The sequence below is a fragment of the Harpia harpyja genome, chromosome 14, assembly GCF_026419915.1.
Source record: "Harpia harpyja isolate bHarHar1 chromosome 14, bHarHar1 primary haplotype, whole genome shotgun sequence".
Taxonomy (NCBI): Eukaryota; Metazoa; Chordata; class Aves; order Accipitriformes; family Accipitridae; genus Harpia; species Harpia harpyja.
Window position 1 is genome coordinate 35,731,585 of NC_068953.1, and position 14,804 is coordinate 35,746,388.

The 14,804-nt window shown below is 39.1% G+C and overlaps 1 protein-coding gene across 4 annotated transcripts in view; it reads right to left on the minus strand.

Annotated features, from left to right (window-relative positions):
- The window catches only part of ACSBG1 (acyl-CoA synthetase bubblegum family member 1), a 51,858-nt gene that overhangs the window by 2,055 nt on the left and 34,999 nt on the right, over positions 1 to 14,804 (minus strand). For 3 of the 4 annotated variants that reach the window (XM_052807529.1, XM_052807525.1, XM_052807528.1), the window contains 8 exons: positions 14,270 to 14,390; positions 12,295 to 12,375; positions 9,312 to 9,461; positions 6,780 to 6,956; positions 6,083 to 6,264; positions 4,771 to 5,004; positions 3,979 to 4,196; positions 255 to 394 (listed from right to left, as the gene is read on the minus strand). In XM_052807529.1, coding sequence (XP_052663489.1) covers positions 255 to 394; positions 3,979 to 4,196; positions 4,771 to 5,004; positions 6,083 to 6,264; positions 6,780 to 6,956; positions 9,312 to 9,461; positions 12,295 to 12,375; positions 14,270 to 14,390 — 1,303 coding nt within the window. The remainder of the gene's footprint in view (positions 1 to 254; positions 395 to 3,978; positions 4,197 to 4,770; positions 5,005 to 6,082; positions 6,265 to 6,779; positions 6,957 to 9,311; positions 9,462 to 12,294; positions 12,376 to 14,269; positions 14,391 to 14,804) is intronic. The other variant, XM_052807526.1, reaches the window with a different exon arrangement.

Here is a 14,804-nt window from a genome sequence, read left to right on the forward strand (position 1 = left end):
AAAAAATTGCATTTAAATAAAAAAATAGGCCTTATGATACATACAGGAGAAACAGCAGTAAACACGTAGATGTTTAGCAGATCACCTAACCATAAGAAGTTTAGACCATCAGGATTTGGTCTGTAGTTGCTATACATTTTTTTTCCACTAACGTCCTCCTATCTGATTTTGGGTCTTTACAAATAGTTCAAAGTTCATCTTTTGTTAGGTGTAGGTATATAGTTTCACTGAAATCAACAGTAAAACTGGCTTACCTTTAGGGTCAGCAACATAGACAAAAACTTCTTTTTATCTCCAATCACTATAGCATTACTAACAATTGGGAGTTCTTTTTTAACAGCATCTTCAATTGGAATTGGAGGCACGTTTTCACCTCCAGCTGTAATAATCAAATCTAGGCAAAAAAGAAAGGCTATTAGTTGAATTTAAATAAATTCTGAAGATCAGGTTAATGTCTGGATTGACCCACTTTTCTTATTCTGACATAAAGAATAAGAGATTTTTTTTTTCAAAGAGAACAAAGCCTATTAATTATCTTCAAAATAAAAATGCTAATATTTTTCAAATATGTGCTCAAGTTCTTAGTTCTCCCTCAGTATGACATAGTTGCTCCAGATAATTTTTATGTAATCCAGTAACAGGTTAGTTATTCTCAAGGCATTGTTGCATAATCAGGAATTCTTCTGTGAGCAATCATCTCTTCCAAATGAGCATAGGATTCACTCTCTGTTTTACTGTTGCTATCTCGCCAAAAAGCAAGTTCATTGTTAACATCATGATTAAAACTAGTTCTTAAAGCCACCAAGAGGGATCAAACAAAAATAAGTTACTCCTGCAGGAAGACTCCATAAAAGCAACATGGAAAGAAGGGATAAAAGAGTGTGAGGGAGAAGTCAAGAGAGGAAGTTTGCAGTGGAAGTAGTGAGTTCTGCCCTACTTTTGACATGAGGGAAATATAATGAAAGACTGGAATCTTAATATTTTTAAGGTTTGTAAACAATGGTAGTGATACCTTATTCTATTGATAAAGGAATGTGAATTTTTATTTGAATGCATTTGTTCTGAAGTATAATACATATAATCATTACAAATTTGAGTATTATCTAAGTAAATTCCAACTCTTTGCTTTCATTACACTAGTGACTTCTCACTGTCCTCAAATAATAGTCTTTGCAGCATTTCAGAACATGCTTCAACAAGTAATGCAGACAAATGGTATACCAGTCCTTTGTGTAATAATGCAACTGATTGTATGTATTAAGGATCGGGTTGGTACCCAATTCCCTGTCAGCAACAAAACTGAAGAATTTAGATGCAATCAAGGGTTGCAAGGGACCTTAAAGATCATTTAGTTCCAACCCGCCTGCCATGATCTTCCACTAGACCAGGCTGCTCAAAGCCCCATCCAGCCTGGCCTTGAACACTTCCAGGGATGGGGCAGCCACAACCTCTCTGGGCAACCTGTTCCAGTGCCTCACCACCATCACAGTGAAGAGCTCCTTCCTTACATCTAACCTAAATCTACCCTCTTTCACTTTATAGCCATTACCCCTTGTCCTATCACCACATGCCCTTGTAAAAAGTCCCTCTCCAGCTTTCCTGTAGGCCCCTTTAGGTACTGGAAGGCTGCTGTAAGGTCTCCCCGGAGCCTTCTCTTCTCCAGGCTGAACAACCCCAGCTCTCTCAGCCTCTCTTCATAGGAGAGGTGCTCCAGCCGCCCACTGGACTCGCTCCAACAGGTCCATGTCCTACTTATGCTGGGGGCCCCAGAGCTGAACGCAGTAATATAGCACCCTTTCAACATTCATAGGTTTGGGCCCTACCATCTCTACAGCTCCATGAGAACTATGATGAGAAATAACTTCCAGTCTATACTCAACCTTCTGGTATGGAATAGGCATTGACCGTGTCGTGGTTTAACCCCAGCCAGCAACTAAGCACCACGCAGCCGCTCACTCACTCCCCCACCACCCAGTGGGATGGGGGAGAAAATCGGGAAAAGAAATGAAACTCGTGGGTTGAGATAAGAATGGTTTAATAGAATATAAAAAGAAGAAACTAGTAATGATAATGATAACACTAATAAAATGACAACAGCAATAATGAAAGGATTGGAATATAGAAATGATGCACAGTGCAATTGCTCACCACCAGCCGATCGACACCCAGTTAGTCCCCGAGCAGTGATTCCCCTGCCCCCACTCCCCCCAGTTCCTATACTAGATGGGACGTCACACGGTATGGAATACCCCATTGGCCACTTTGGGTCAGCTGCCCTGGCTGTGTCCTGTGCCAACTTCTTGTGCCCCTCCAGCTTTCTCGCTGGCTGGGCATCAGAAGCTGAAAAATCCTTGACTTGAGACTAAACATTACTTAGCAACAACTGAAAACATCAGTGTTATCAACATTCTTTTCATACTGAACTCAAAACACAGCACTGTACCAGCTACTAGGAAGACAGTTAACTCTATCCCAGCTGAAACCAGGACAGATCCATAACTATAAAAGTTTTTTCTCTCCCTAGTAACCACACTTCACACACTTGAGGAAGCACAAGTAGTGTTTGTAGAATGAGAGACTTATGTCAAACCACAGATATATACCAAAGTTAGTTGTGTATCCAAACTTGTCTAGGTCTATTTTTTCCTTTCCTTCCACCCTCCTTTTGCCTTAGTCTTGTCTTTGTCTTATCTCCTCTACCAATCTCTTAGTTTTTCATTGTCTGTCAGCTTTTTCCCAGCTGATCCAGACAACTGTAATAATTGTAACAACTTTTTCCACACCTCTACAAATAATCCCCCTGTATGGACTTCTCTAGCTACATCTTTCTGCTTTGCAGCTAATGAGTCCTAAAACTCGTAAGACCCACAGAACCAAAGGAAGAAGTCCTGTTTCAGTCACTAGAAGAAAAGCTTCTTTTCTACCTTCTATTAGATTTTACCTTATTTGGACTTGGATTTAAAATTTTAATGAAACTGGGCAGAGAGTTATTTTATCCCAGATGGTCTACCTACTCTGTAATTTAGAGTAATCATTATTAGTTCAGCAATCAAGAAAGATGTAAGTGACACACAAATGTTATGACGGAATGAGACTAGGAGTTGCTAACTGCTGTGCTAAAGGAAAATGAATCAGACAAGAAAGCAAGTTAAAATCAAGATAGCTGCATTTGGTGCAGGCTATTAATAGCATCTGCTTAAGTCCTGATTCCTAACAGGGCACTATGTCACCCTATGACAAATTCACTCATCCATGTTATCTCCTTAGTGATTCATCATATATTCTAAGATGACAGTTACTCAATTTTAAAATCTTCTTCAGTTACATCTCAACTGTGACCAATCCCACACTCTGAATATGAACTGTGAAAAAAATCTTCCCAGTAAGCAAGTGACCAGGCTTACTCCTGTGAGACTTCAAGCTATGTACTGTAATAACACCTGGGTTTATTGCTTTAGCTTTAACTTTCCTTTCTGCTCTCAAGCTTCAACACTAGTCTCTGCAAACACATCACCTAAGGCATCAGAGGAACCTAGCTCTGACCTACAGCAACAACTTCTAAATAACAAAGGGTTGTCTCTGGTTACTGTCTAAATATTCTAATGTGCAATTAAGACAATTTAGCAAGATTCAAAGGGAGACTGGACAGCTTAATGGATCATTAGAATCACAGAAGACACATGAAACCTGCGTTGTTATTTTATATTACTAATTGTAATTAATACTGAATAAAGGTCTGGGAGATAAAAAGCTTCATTGTAGGAATTGAATCATCTGCACCTATTACAGACTAGAGGGAAACCTTTCCTGAACAGCGCACACCATAGTTTCCTCATAGGAAAGTTTATTTTACCTTCCTATTAGGTCAATGCTGCTAGCATTAGAGGAAAGGCACTTAATTAGGTGGGCCACATCTGACATGTGACTGAACAGTGATGAACAGTTACCATAAACATGGAGCAAGATTTTGCTTATTACCTTTAATTCTTCCAGTGACATAAAGAAAGCCATCCTTGTCTAGTTTTCCTAGATCTCCAGAATGCAGCCACCCATCCTCATCAAAGGCTTCTTTTGTTTTATCTTCCATATTTAAATAACCCATGAAAACAGTCCTTCCCCAGAAACAGATTTCTCCATTGCCTTCTGTATCTTCATCCACCAATTTCACTCTGCAGCCAGGTACTGGCTTACCACAGCTATCAGAGAAGAGCAGAAAAAAACCACAAGGAGCACAGAAATATTAAACATAATGCTGGTAAGACATCTAACATGCCAAATCCCCAAACCTATCAAAATATTAGTGACTGTAAATAACACCCTGCTGTAACTATTTGAAAGCTATAGAATATTAATTCCCTAGGGCAGGTATGGTAGAGTAAGTACTTTTCGTCTATCTTGCCCTGTGCTTCCTCGGTTTTTTCCCCCTCTGTATCTTCAGGCATAAAACCACTTTTGTATTTGAGGTGTTGCATTTGAAAGTTATCCTACCCTGGGCCAGGGCTGGGATATACATCAGATTTAGTAACTGCATTCTGCGTATAATGCTGTAGATCACTTTCAGTGCTCTTGGCGTGGCATGCTATGGAGGCAATGTGTTCAGCTTCTGACCTGGAAGTTATTTTGCCTCCCAAAGTCACAACAGATGGCAATGCATTGAGAGAAAATAAAATAAGTGGTAAGATCTTTGCTGAACTTAGTAAATATTCTTCTCAGATATAATGAAACATACCATATTAAAAAAAAAAAAAAAGAAAAGAAAAGTAAAATTACCTGTGCTGCCTGTAAATGTAAGGCCCAGATAGGCAATGTGGGCCTGTGGTCTCACTCATCCCATAGGCCTCATACAGGGTGATGTTCAGACCCAAGAAGAAATACAGTGTTTCTGTATTAAGAGGAGCAGCACCAGAAAAGTGCTTCTGACAGGAAGAAAAACCCAGTGCATTGCGTATTTTTGCAAGCACCAAGTAGTCTGCTAACCTTGTCCAGAACTGCTTTAAATCACTGCTGAGTACAAACACACAGGAGAAGAAGACAGTAAGATAGAGCAACCTATGGAATTTTCAAAACAAAATCAGACACAAATTTTGTTTAGAGATGCATTTGCCAGTTGGTTTTGGGTGCTGACAGAAGTTACATCAGTAAGAACAGGTTACATATTTGTCCTTTTTTCATTTATTCAGTGTTTTTCATTGCTAGCGAACTCCAACTCTTGAGGTGTCCAAATACTCCAAATACATAATCTATAAAAACACATCGTATAAAACAAAGTTCTTGTACTCCTGATTCTTTATCAGTTAAATGTGTCTCTGAGGACCTATACCACTAAAATCTGAAATTTGCAGGACCTATCTGAGAAGCTGAGTGATCAGACAAGCAAAGCGGTATCATTGCACAAACTTTTGGAATACCATTTTCTGTAAGCAATTTCACACTTCATTGTGTCACGCTTTAAAGAACTTTGGAACAGGAAAGAATTGTGAATTAATTTAATATTTGAATTTATACAACATTCTTTATCCAGGCAATCTTATGGAGGAAAACACCAATGTTATTCAGAACAGAGATAAGGTACTTAGAGCTCAGAGAATTCATGGGGGCTGTCCCTGAGTTTCTCTGCAGAGATGAGATGTTCTTACTCACATGGTGCATACCCTGAACTGTCATGAGCCAGTCTGCCTGGGCTGTCCCCCAAAATTTCCCCCCTCTCATACACCTCCTCCAAATTCATGCCCTTTCCTCACACCAGTAACTAGCACTTGCCTAGTCACATGGTGCCCTGCATCAGGGAACTCTCCCCACTGAAAACTAACCTGTTCAATTAACAGAAAACACAGAGTTGGGGGACATGTTAGTGGGAGTATGTTCTCAGGGAGGATGGAGGGACACTTTTAACAGTCACCTGTGTTTAACAGTCAGCCAACTGTAACTGATAACTACACCCTCCCTCTTGTATCATATTTGCTGTGTAGCCAGGCCAAATTTTACCCATTTACACTTAAGAGTCTCACTGATGCTTCATGGTTTATTACAAGCAGATAGCTACTTTCGGGTTGATGAAAATCTCACTCATTATAATACATACCTGCTTGAGCAGTTTAGGTTTCTCTCTAAGCTAAGTGACATAGCCCATGACAGCATTTTCTTCTTCATAAATCCTGACTGAGCAGAAGCATCCTTTAATTTCTCCATGATTTTCTCCCATACTCGGGGAACTCCCATGTGAGATGTTGGCTGCACTTCTTTTAGTGTGTTGATCAAGCTGCCCTGTTAAAATCACTAAATCATTTCAAAACATTGCAAAAGGTCCACAGCAGTGATAAAAAGGTTTGGTGACGCAGTCTGCATCTTGCAATACTAAGATGTAGAACATCACTAAACATGTAGGATATAAAGAAGGACTGCTGAACCTACTTCAGTCAGACATACACACTAACACATGCCACCTCTGACACACTGGGGGAGGTATGTATACAAGAAGGAAAATGCATGGGTGGTTTAGTTCCTTCTGCCTCCCTTTCCTCCAAAAATTTCTTATACTTCTTTTGCTTTAGATGCATACTCTTCCACCTTAGAAGAACCTTATGGATCTGGATTATATATTTTAATTGGAGTCTAGGGCACTCGATCACAAGTCTAATGGATATTATTTTTCCATAATTCTTACAATAACAGACTCAATCTTCATCCTCTCCACCTCTTCTAAGATCATATTGTCTCCTTGGGAAGTTTTCTAAGAGGAAGAAGTGCAAGCTTAATTAGGTGCAATACAAGACAGATACCTTCAGAGCATCTGGCTCAGCAAAGTAAACTTGCTCTCCCCATTTGATTCCAGTCCACAGGTCATATATCTGTGCAGCTATGTGGCTGAGTGGGAGATAACTGACTATAGACTCCTGTTGGACCTCTGCAGGCTGCATATCTCCTGCTCTGCTGCAATGTGCTGATGTCCAAGTTATCTGTTTAAATAAATAATAAAATGCATTAGATACGGTGAGGTTTTTTTTTCTTTTTTCCTTTTAACACAAACTAAGGATCCTCACGCTATGCTAATGTAACTGTGAAGAATCTGTGCTATGCTAATGTAATTGTGAAGAATCTGTGCTCACAGAAATTGCTGGAGACATTGCGATCTTTGACAACATACCAGACTGCCAATTCCCTGGGAGAAACTTGGTCAAAACCAAGATGAACTTAGCAGCAACATACTGTGCAGATAACATAAGTAAATGCAATCTTTCTGCTGCCTGACTGGGCTATGAACACTACCAACTCCCCATGCCCTAGTGACACGCTGAGCAGGGCAGCCATGGGCTGAATGGACAAGGAGTAAATTGATCTGCCCCTTCTTTTGCAACTCTCCTACTGGGCACACTTTCTATCAAGCGGGCACCTTTCACCAGTGTTGTATCTGTATGTTTACCTGAAAAATAAATACTCGGTGATCAGTGAGCTCAAAGGACAGTTTAGTATCAGCAAAAAGCTCACTGTCTTGTATTGATCGTCACCTGGCTAAGCGCTATTGAGGAAGATAGCAGCTGTATTCTGCTCCTCTGGAAGCCTCTGGGGTATTCACCACGGTGGTTCACAAGTGACACACACCCACACCCCCACCCTCCCCCCATGAGCAGCACTGCATACGTGACTATTTTTGAAGACGTGCTGCTTGACTTCTTAGTGAAACTGGATGATGTTTCCCCCACTTCTTCCTAACTCCCATTTCATCTCAGAAGATGCAGTTCAAGGATGCCAAATATGTATATCTTCATTCTCAGAATAAAGCATATGGAAGACTCGCAAATATAGGTGATGATATGAAGGGGGAGGGAAAAGATGTATGTGCACAGCAAGAAAAAACCAAACAAAAACTCCACCCCAAAAAAAGTTCTTTCTCAGAGGAGTCTGTAATCTAAAATGGGTAGGGCAGGACACAGAAATGAGATTATTCAAGATGGCAGGGAAGAGATACAAATCACATGCAATACCTGCTATCACAGTATGTTCCTGCCAGCTCCTTTTCTTTGTAATAAATTAGAAGGTATGAGTGTACGTTTGGTCTAAGGAAATAGAGATTCTCAAGAGAGGTTTTTAAGGAGCAGCATGCTATCAGGCCAGGCCACTCCAAGTTTAGATGGCAGCACTGGACAAGTGGCTATGGGAGACCTACACAGTAGGCAGAAAGGGATGTCTTTGAGATGTGGCTATATTGATTGCTTGTTCTCCTTATCCTTCAAGCCTTGCAGCACACAGGCACACTCACAGCAGATCTGTGTGGGTGCATATATGACTGACTCAGCACTGGTTTTGCACACGGACAGTGTCAAACATCTTTTGACTAAAGAAGGCAGCAGCACAGCTACAGGCAAGGCATGTTTTCCACTGTTCATCAACATAAAAATAGCCTGTTTGCGATCAGCAGCTAGGAATAGTTTGGCAGCTAACACGGAAATGACACCAGACTCCTTTGAGATGGAAGAGCATAGGATTTGCAACATCAGATCAGTCTTTTTGTCTACCAAGTCCATTATGTTCTGCTTCCAGATACTACTGTACTAATTCCCTACATTTGGGTGAATTGCTCCTCACAGTGTGCATGTCTGCAATAGTTTCTGCTTTAAGAGAGGCCACAACTTAGACCAGCCCTTTCACAGATTGTCTACGTGTTCAGAAAGGCTCCCTACCACTTTCCACTCCTGGTCAGCCACCTTAAAAAACAATTTAAATATATAAAAAACCCAAACTACTTCAGATCTTTGCTAGCAGACCTCTGTGGAAAAGTTCTTTTTGCAAATGACTTCGCTTTTCTCTATCACTGGAAAATTTTCTGTTCACAACAATGCAGGTAGGGCTATTGTGAGTACCAGCACTATACACAGGAGTTGTATTATCCTCCAGTGATAGATGTAGAAACCCAAGTCTAGGAATACAATAATGCCAAAGTAAAAAAACCCACACATCTACCCCCAATTTTAATAAAATTTGCAAAAACAGTCTATCAGGCTGTTTTGATAGTGGCTGGCTGATGTATATGATTTGTTTGTTTTAAGATGATCTGTGACATCACCTGAGAGACTTTATGGCAATCTGTGAATTATATTTACAAATATATACATTATCTATCACAAGAAAACCACTGAATAAAAAATCCATATTCATAACAAACTGTTCAACCTTGTGAAGTGCTAGTTTGAATGAAGTTTCATTCTTTACCCTGCTTATACTTTACCAGAAACAGCCGACTGTTTCAAAACACAGGAATAAATATCCTCATACTTCTCTATTTCTATTCTAAAGAAAGAGCCTAAAGTACATACATTGTCATGACTCAGCATGGCTCCTTTTGGCTTCCCAGTCGTTCCGGATGTGTATATTAGTACACAGCACTGATTCGGCTTTTGGGAGTTAATAATACCATCCAAAGTAGTATCAGGTATGTCATCTCCCAACTCCAGAAACTCTTCCATCTAGAACATGTAAGAGAAAATACATGATATCAAATGGCTTCTTACACGGGGGAAAGATGCAGTACCTTATCAGTCTCAAAAATGGTAGAAAATTTCAGAGCCTTGCTTGTTTCCGAGGCAAGTCTCCTCAGGTCTTGTCTATGTAAGAAATATGATAAGACTAGCTTAGAACTTTATGGGCAAATTGCAAATAGACTATCTAAAATTGTGCTGCCATGAGTGTCTAAGAAGGGAACAGTACTACTATTCCTCCCCCAAGACGGATACTATGGACAAGTCATAGAGGTTAAAATTTTGTTACTATCTCACACTGTTAGAATGATTTTGAGTCCTATTTAAAGGAATCTGGATGTACCGTTTTTAAGTAAGAGTACATTTGTGACATTCTAAATACAAATATATAAATATAAAGCAATTGGATGAAAGCTTCTTTGCAAAAGCATCATTATCTAGATGTGTGAATGTTTACCCATCATTATCTGCTGTTTTATAGCAAACAAAGCATATGATGCTGGTCACAACTTCCATTCAAATTTGGCTCAGTCTAGAATGAGCTAAACCTTTTATGATGCTGGACTTTTGTGCCACACAAATTGGCCCAGAAGAATGGTAAACCTGATCCTCTATATTATATTAGCTGCTCCCAGATACTTCTATTGTGTGCACCTGATATGCTGCTAAGTGTACCACTGATTTCAATGCTAATAGAAAACTAGGGTATAACAAATTTTTTTATGAAAGTCAATAACCAAACTGTCAGTTTCCCATTGGAATCAGATGATTCATACCATGCTACAGAACTGTGTTATTCAAATCAAGATGCAGCACCTCCATTCTTCAATGATTTCTTGGAGATATATCTAGGACCACATAGCAGTAAAGGGGATGATGCGAAGGACAGCAGAGATAAAAAACGAGAGTCTGTGCTTGAGGGGGAGTTCATTGTTTCCTTCAGACCTCTGCCATTGCCAGTGTGCTACTAAGGAAGGTTACAATAGTTAGCCTCTGTCGCACCTAGACTTCCTTTTCTTGGGTGGCAAGGCTGTCCTAAGGATTCTTCATCAGTTTTATACTTTCTTCCAACAAACCACATCTTTGAAGAGAGAGGCAGTACAATGCACAGCTCTGTAGCAAGTAGAGGCTTTGTCACATTCTATCCCTTCCCACATAATGTGGCTGCATCAATTTCACTAGGTCCTGGAAAGTCTGGAGGTGTCAAGGATATAATTGTTTCTATGTGACTTAGCAGTTGTTCCTGTTTTCCTGACCTTACTGTCTTCTCATACTAGAATCAGTTAATCACCATGAATCTGTTGCCTAGGCTTTGTTTACTGAGCAGTACCTGCAACTGACAGTGTTCTCATTCCACAGAGTGTGAAAGGTACAGTTACACACACTACTGACTTTGCATTTGCCTTCTGGAAACATGCACTGATCAGTGAACTGGGGCTCTGCTCTTACTGCAGCAATTGCTCGCTACATGTTAGCCACGAACTTGCAACACAAATCCCTTTTATCAAATGGCATGTGGTTTGGGTGGTTTGCTTTACATCTACCATAAAAACCAATCATTTCTGCCTTTTGTGATTTGATCTCTGATTTTTCCTTTAGACAACATAAACTATTGCAACTCTCAGACACTCTCACAGCTACCCTTCTCCATTGAGAAAATGTGTCCAACATGACACCTGAACAGGGGTGTTTTGAAATAGATCGATTCTCAGACATTCAGGTTTCAGCAACTGAATGTTGTTCCAGAATTAATTGCTATTCTTTTTACTAATTTTACTAATTGCTTATTCTTTTTACTAAGAAATATAAATAGCAAGATCATCTTTGTATCAATTTTTTTATTGTACTGAGATGCAAGGCATGCTCTATACCAGTACATACAGTATTGTAACAGCAAGTGTTTATTATTAAGTTATATGCTATTCAACATAGCAAAAGAAGATATGATTAAAACAAGTGCAGAAAACTTTTTTCTTGTATGCCTAGTAACCCCTCAGATTATCAAAACTGCAAATATTTTAAAATATTTCTACAGTGGTCACTCTTCATTAATATCTTTTTCTTTCCCCAGCTGAAGTTTTTCAGCCTAAAATCTGATAATCCGTAGTCCACTTAAAATGCTGGGTTTTGTATTCTTATTAATTAACTATTTTCAATTATAATTTCAAAATATATTGGAATAACATGTTTACAAAAATCTGTTCTGCTTCAAGTCCTCATATTTCTTAAATTAAAGGCTGGACTTCTACCACTCAGAAATTTCTGGTCCTGGCTTTGTGCTTTTTTCTGCTTTATTTTTACCGTGTGATAGGAAGATTCTACATATATTAAGAAAACGTGCTCTCCTCTGTGCAGTCTGTAGTTATTTCTCTTCACTTGTTGCCTATCACCAGAAACTTTTGGTGCCAACAAACTACAACTATCATCTGTAAAAGCACAAGCATTTTCATGTTCTTGGATCCAGTGTAACTAACCACAATTCAGTTTTCACTAGCACCTGTGGACAACTTTTATTTTTAAACGTTTGAGAGTACACATTCCCACCTGAAGTCTATGCGTGTTTTGTTAATCCAGTCAAGTAGAATGCTAGGAAGACACAAGACGGACAGTTAAGCAAGGTAGCTCTAATTTTAAATGTCAAGTATCAAACGTGAAGTTACAGGTAAATTAAACAGAAAAAGCTGATGAAGCTTTTGAATGCATTTGGCTGGAACACAGCAATGCATTCTAAAGGGTAGACATGCCACACATTAAACATAGTAGAAATTCATCAAATAAATAATAGCCCATGAATTATAACTCTGTTCTAGCATTCACATACCGTATATAAATTTGGATGTCTCTCTGGAATGGAGTCCTTATATAGCACAACAGCTTTCAAGCGTGGCAAGCGATTCCAGATCTGTTGGATTTTTTAAAACAAATTTATTATTTATTATTCATATCTTGTATGGAGTGTTTTCCACTAAAATACCACCAAAACTGTAATGGCTTGACAGTCACAAGAAACCTCCTGTTTCCCTCCACCCTCAAATATTCTCCCTTAAACTCACAACAAACTAGGTTAACAAGGCAGGGGGAAGGGGAAGAAGGAGGAGGGAAAAAAGGAGACACTACACAGTCTGCTCTAGAAAATCTGTTTTCAGTCAAAAGATTTTAAAAAAATACACCAGAAATGGCTCCTCAGCATCCTTTCTCATAATGCACCAAAAGGCACATCAAGGAACAGTCAGTCTAGGTCAAGCCAGAAGCTGGCCCTAGCTGCTGTGGTTACCAATAGAGATAGAGGAAGTCCCTCAGCAAAAACTGTTGTTAAAGTGCTAAAAGAATGTCGTACCTTCTTAAAGAAAAAAAGAAAAGGAAGCCATATGCACATTTTAAGGATAAATAAAAATATAAAGCTGCAGGCTTACAGGCATACAGCAATGGCTGCTGCCTGAGGTAGCTCTTTCTCTGCTTTGCATGGCCTGCAGAGAACATTCATTTCACTGAAATTTGTGGGACCCAGTGCCTCATAGATGCCTTTGAATTAATCACATTTTGAACTGACTTGATCAATCTGCGCTAATATAAAAGCAGTGGCTTGATGGTACACATATATTATTAGAAGGTTAACAATTGAAACATTATTATTTCAGTCATTATTTTCTTCCAGAAAAAAAAAAAGTTTCAAAAAACCCTCAGCTGGATAAAGCAGTGCTGGCCAGACCTGTCTTTTCTTTTTCTAGATAGAAATGTGTATGAATCAAATCCCTCGAATTCTTCAATTTATATTCTTCTCTCCACCTTCATGACAGTATACCCTTGTATTTAGTCAATGACACTGCAAGAAGGCTTGTCTGATAGTATGTTTTTCCAGAATACTTGTAAAAATCTCTCTTCCTCCAAATCACATATAAAACACAACTACAAAATACAAAGTAATTAATGTATAACTTATATGAAATACATTTGAAAAAAATCCATGGATATTTTCTCTCTGGCAGGTACATGTTTTTGGCAGAAAACTCCATCATGGAGGACCCCCCTGTTTCAGCAAACAGTGCAGTTTGGTGCAAGTTTGACAACTCATCTCGAGCCACAGACCTCCCTCAACATCTTACTGACAGAGAAGCCCTTCCCAGGGAGCTGCCCTGTGCTCTTCCTGCAAGTCATGCAATAGGGATCTTTCTGTCAAGTTGGTCTTTCAATCTGGCACCCTTGCAGAAACCCACTCAAAGCTGCCAAAGACTTTTGTCAAAATTGTGACCATTCACTTAAAGAGCGTCCTCCTTTCTCACTAAAGTCTATGTCACATCAACCATCATGCTATCTAAGCGCAGTAAACTCAACAGCCTTAATGGTTAATTTTACAAGCAGGAAAAGATTACATTTTGTAAAGAGGAAATTCTGAACACTAACATCCTTAATATTTAAATGGCTGGCCTTTACAAACTTGCATCATCCTAATCTCTTCCATTCAAGTGGTCTGTGCTTTTCCAAACAGAATCAAGTGGTCTCATTATAAACATGGGATCAAAATGTGGGTTTTTTTCCAGCACAGTTTGCAGTGAACCAGCCAGTGAGCTCTCTGCTGGAGAAAATCAGAACTGCTTAGATACAAGCCACAGACACTATAGAGAGAACAGAGCTGCAAGCTACGCAAGAGCTTAAACACCAGATACCAGATTTTCGAATAAGAACACTCCCATGAAAGGTTTCACAACACAGATAGTGAATATGGTATCTGGGACCCATAACAGCATCGAGAAATGGGAAAATTATGGCTTTTAAGTAACCATTCAGCCACCTTGTACCTGCATTATCTTGTCCAGTTGTTTCCGATTTTCCACAACCATGATATTGGTTTTGCTGTCATGAGCAATGTAGTGGCAGGCCTCTGGAGAATTGGTTGTATATATTCCTGTGACAATTCCTCTGTATCAAAAAAAAAAACCATATATATGTTTATACGTGTGTATATATATAAAAGAACATATATTTATATACATACACACACATACACATGTACTTAGTATCAAAAAAGAGAATAATAATCAAAGATCAGATGGAAGCTGAAAGAATATGAAGATGTGGAAGTAAACAGCAGCACAGCTGTCACGTTTGTTTCAAGTATTCAGATATACATTAATATCTCCGATATATGCACATTGCAAAAACTAATCTCTGAACTCTATTCAGTAGAAGATGCTGTATGTTAGGATTCAGCATTTTAAGCCACTTGAGGCTACACAAGAGTTAGCTCAGGAAGTGGTAAACAAAACCACTTATGTCCTGTTTCTGTTCAAGCTGCACACAGATACCAATTTGAATTTCACTGGGACAGAAAGA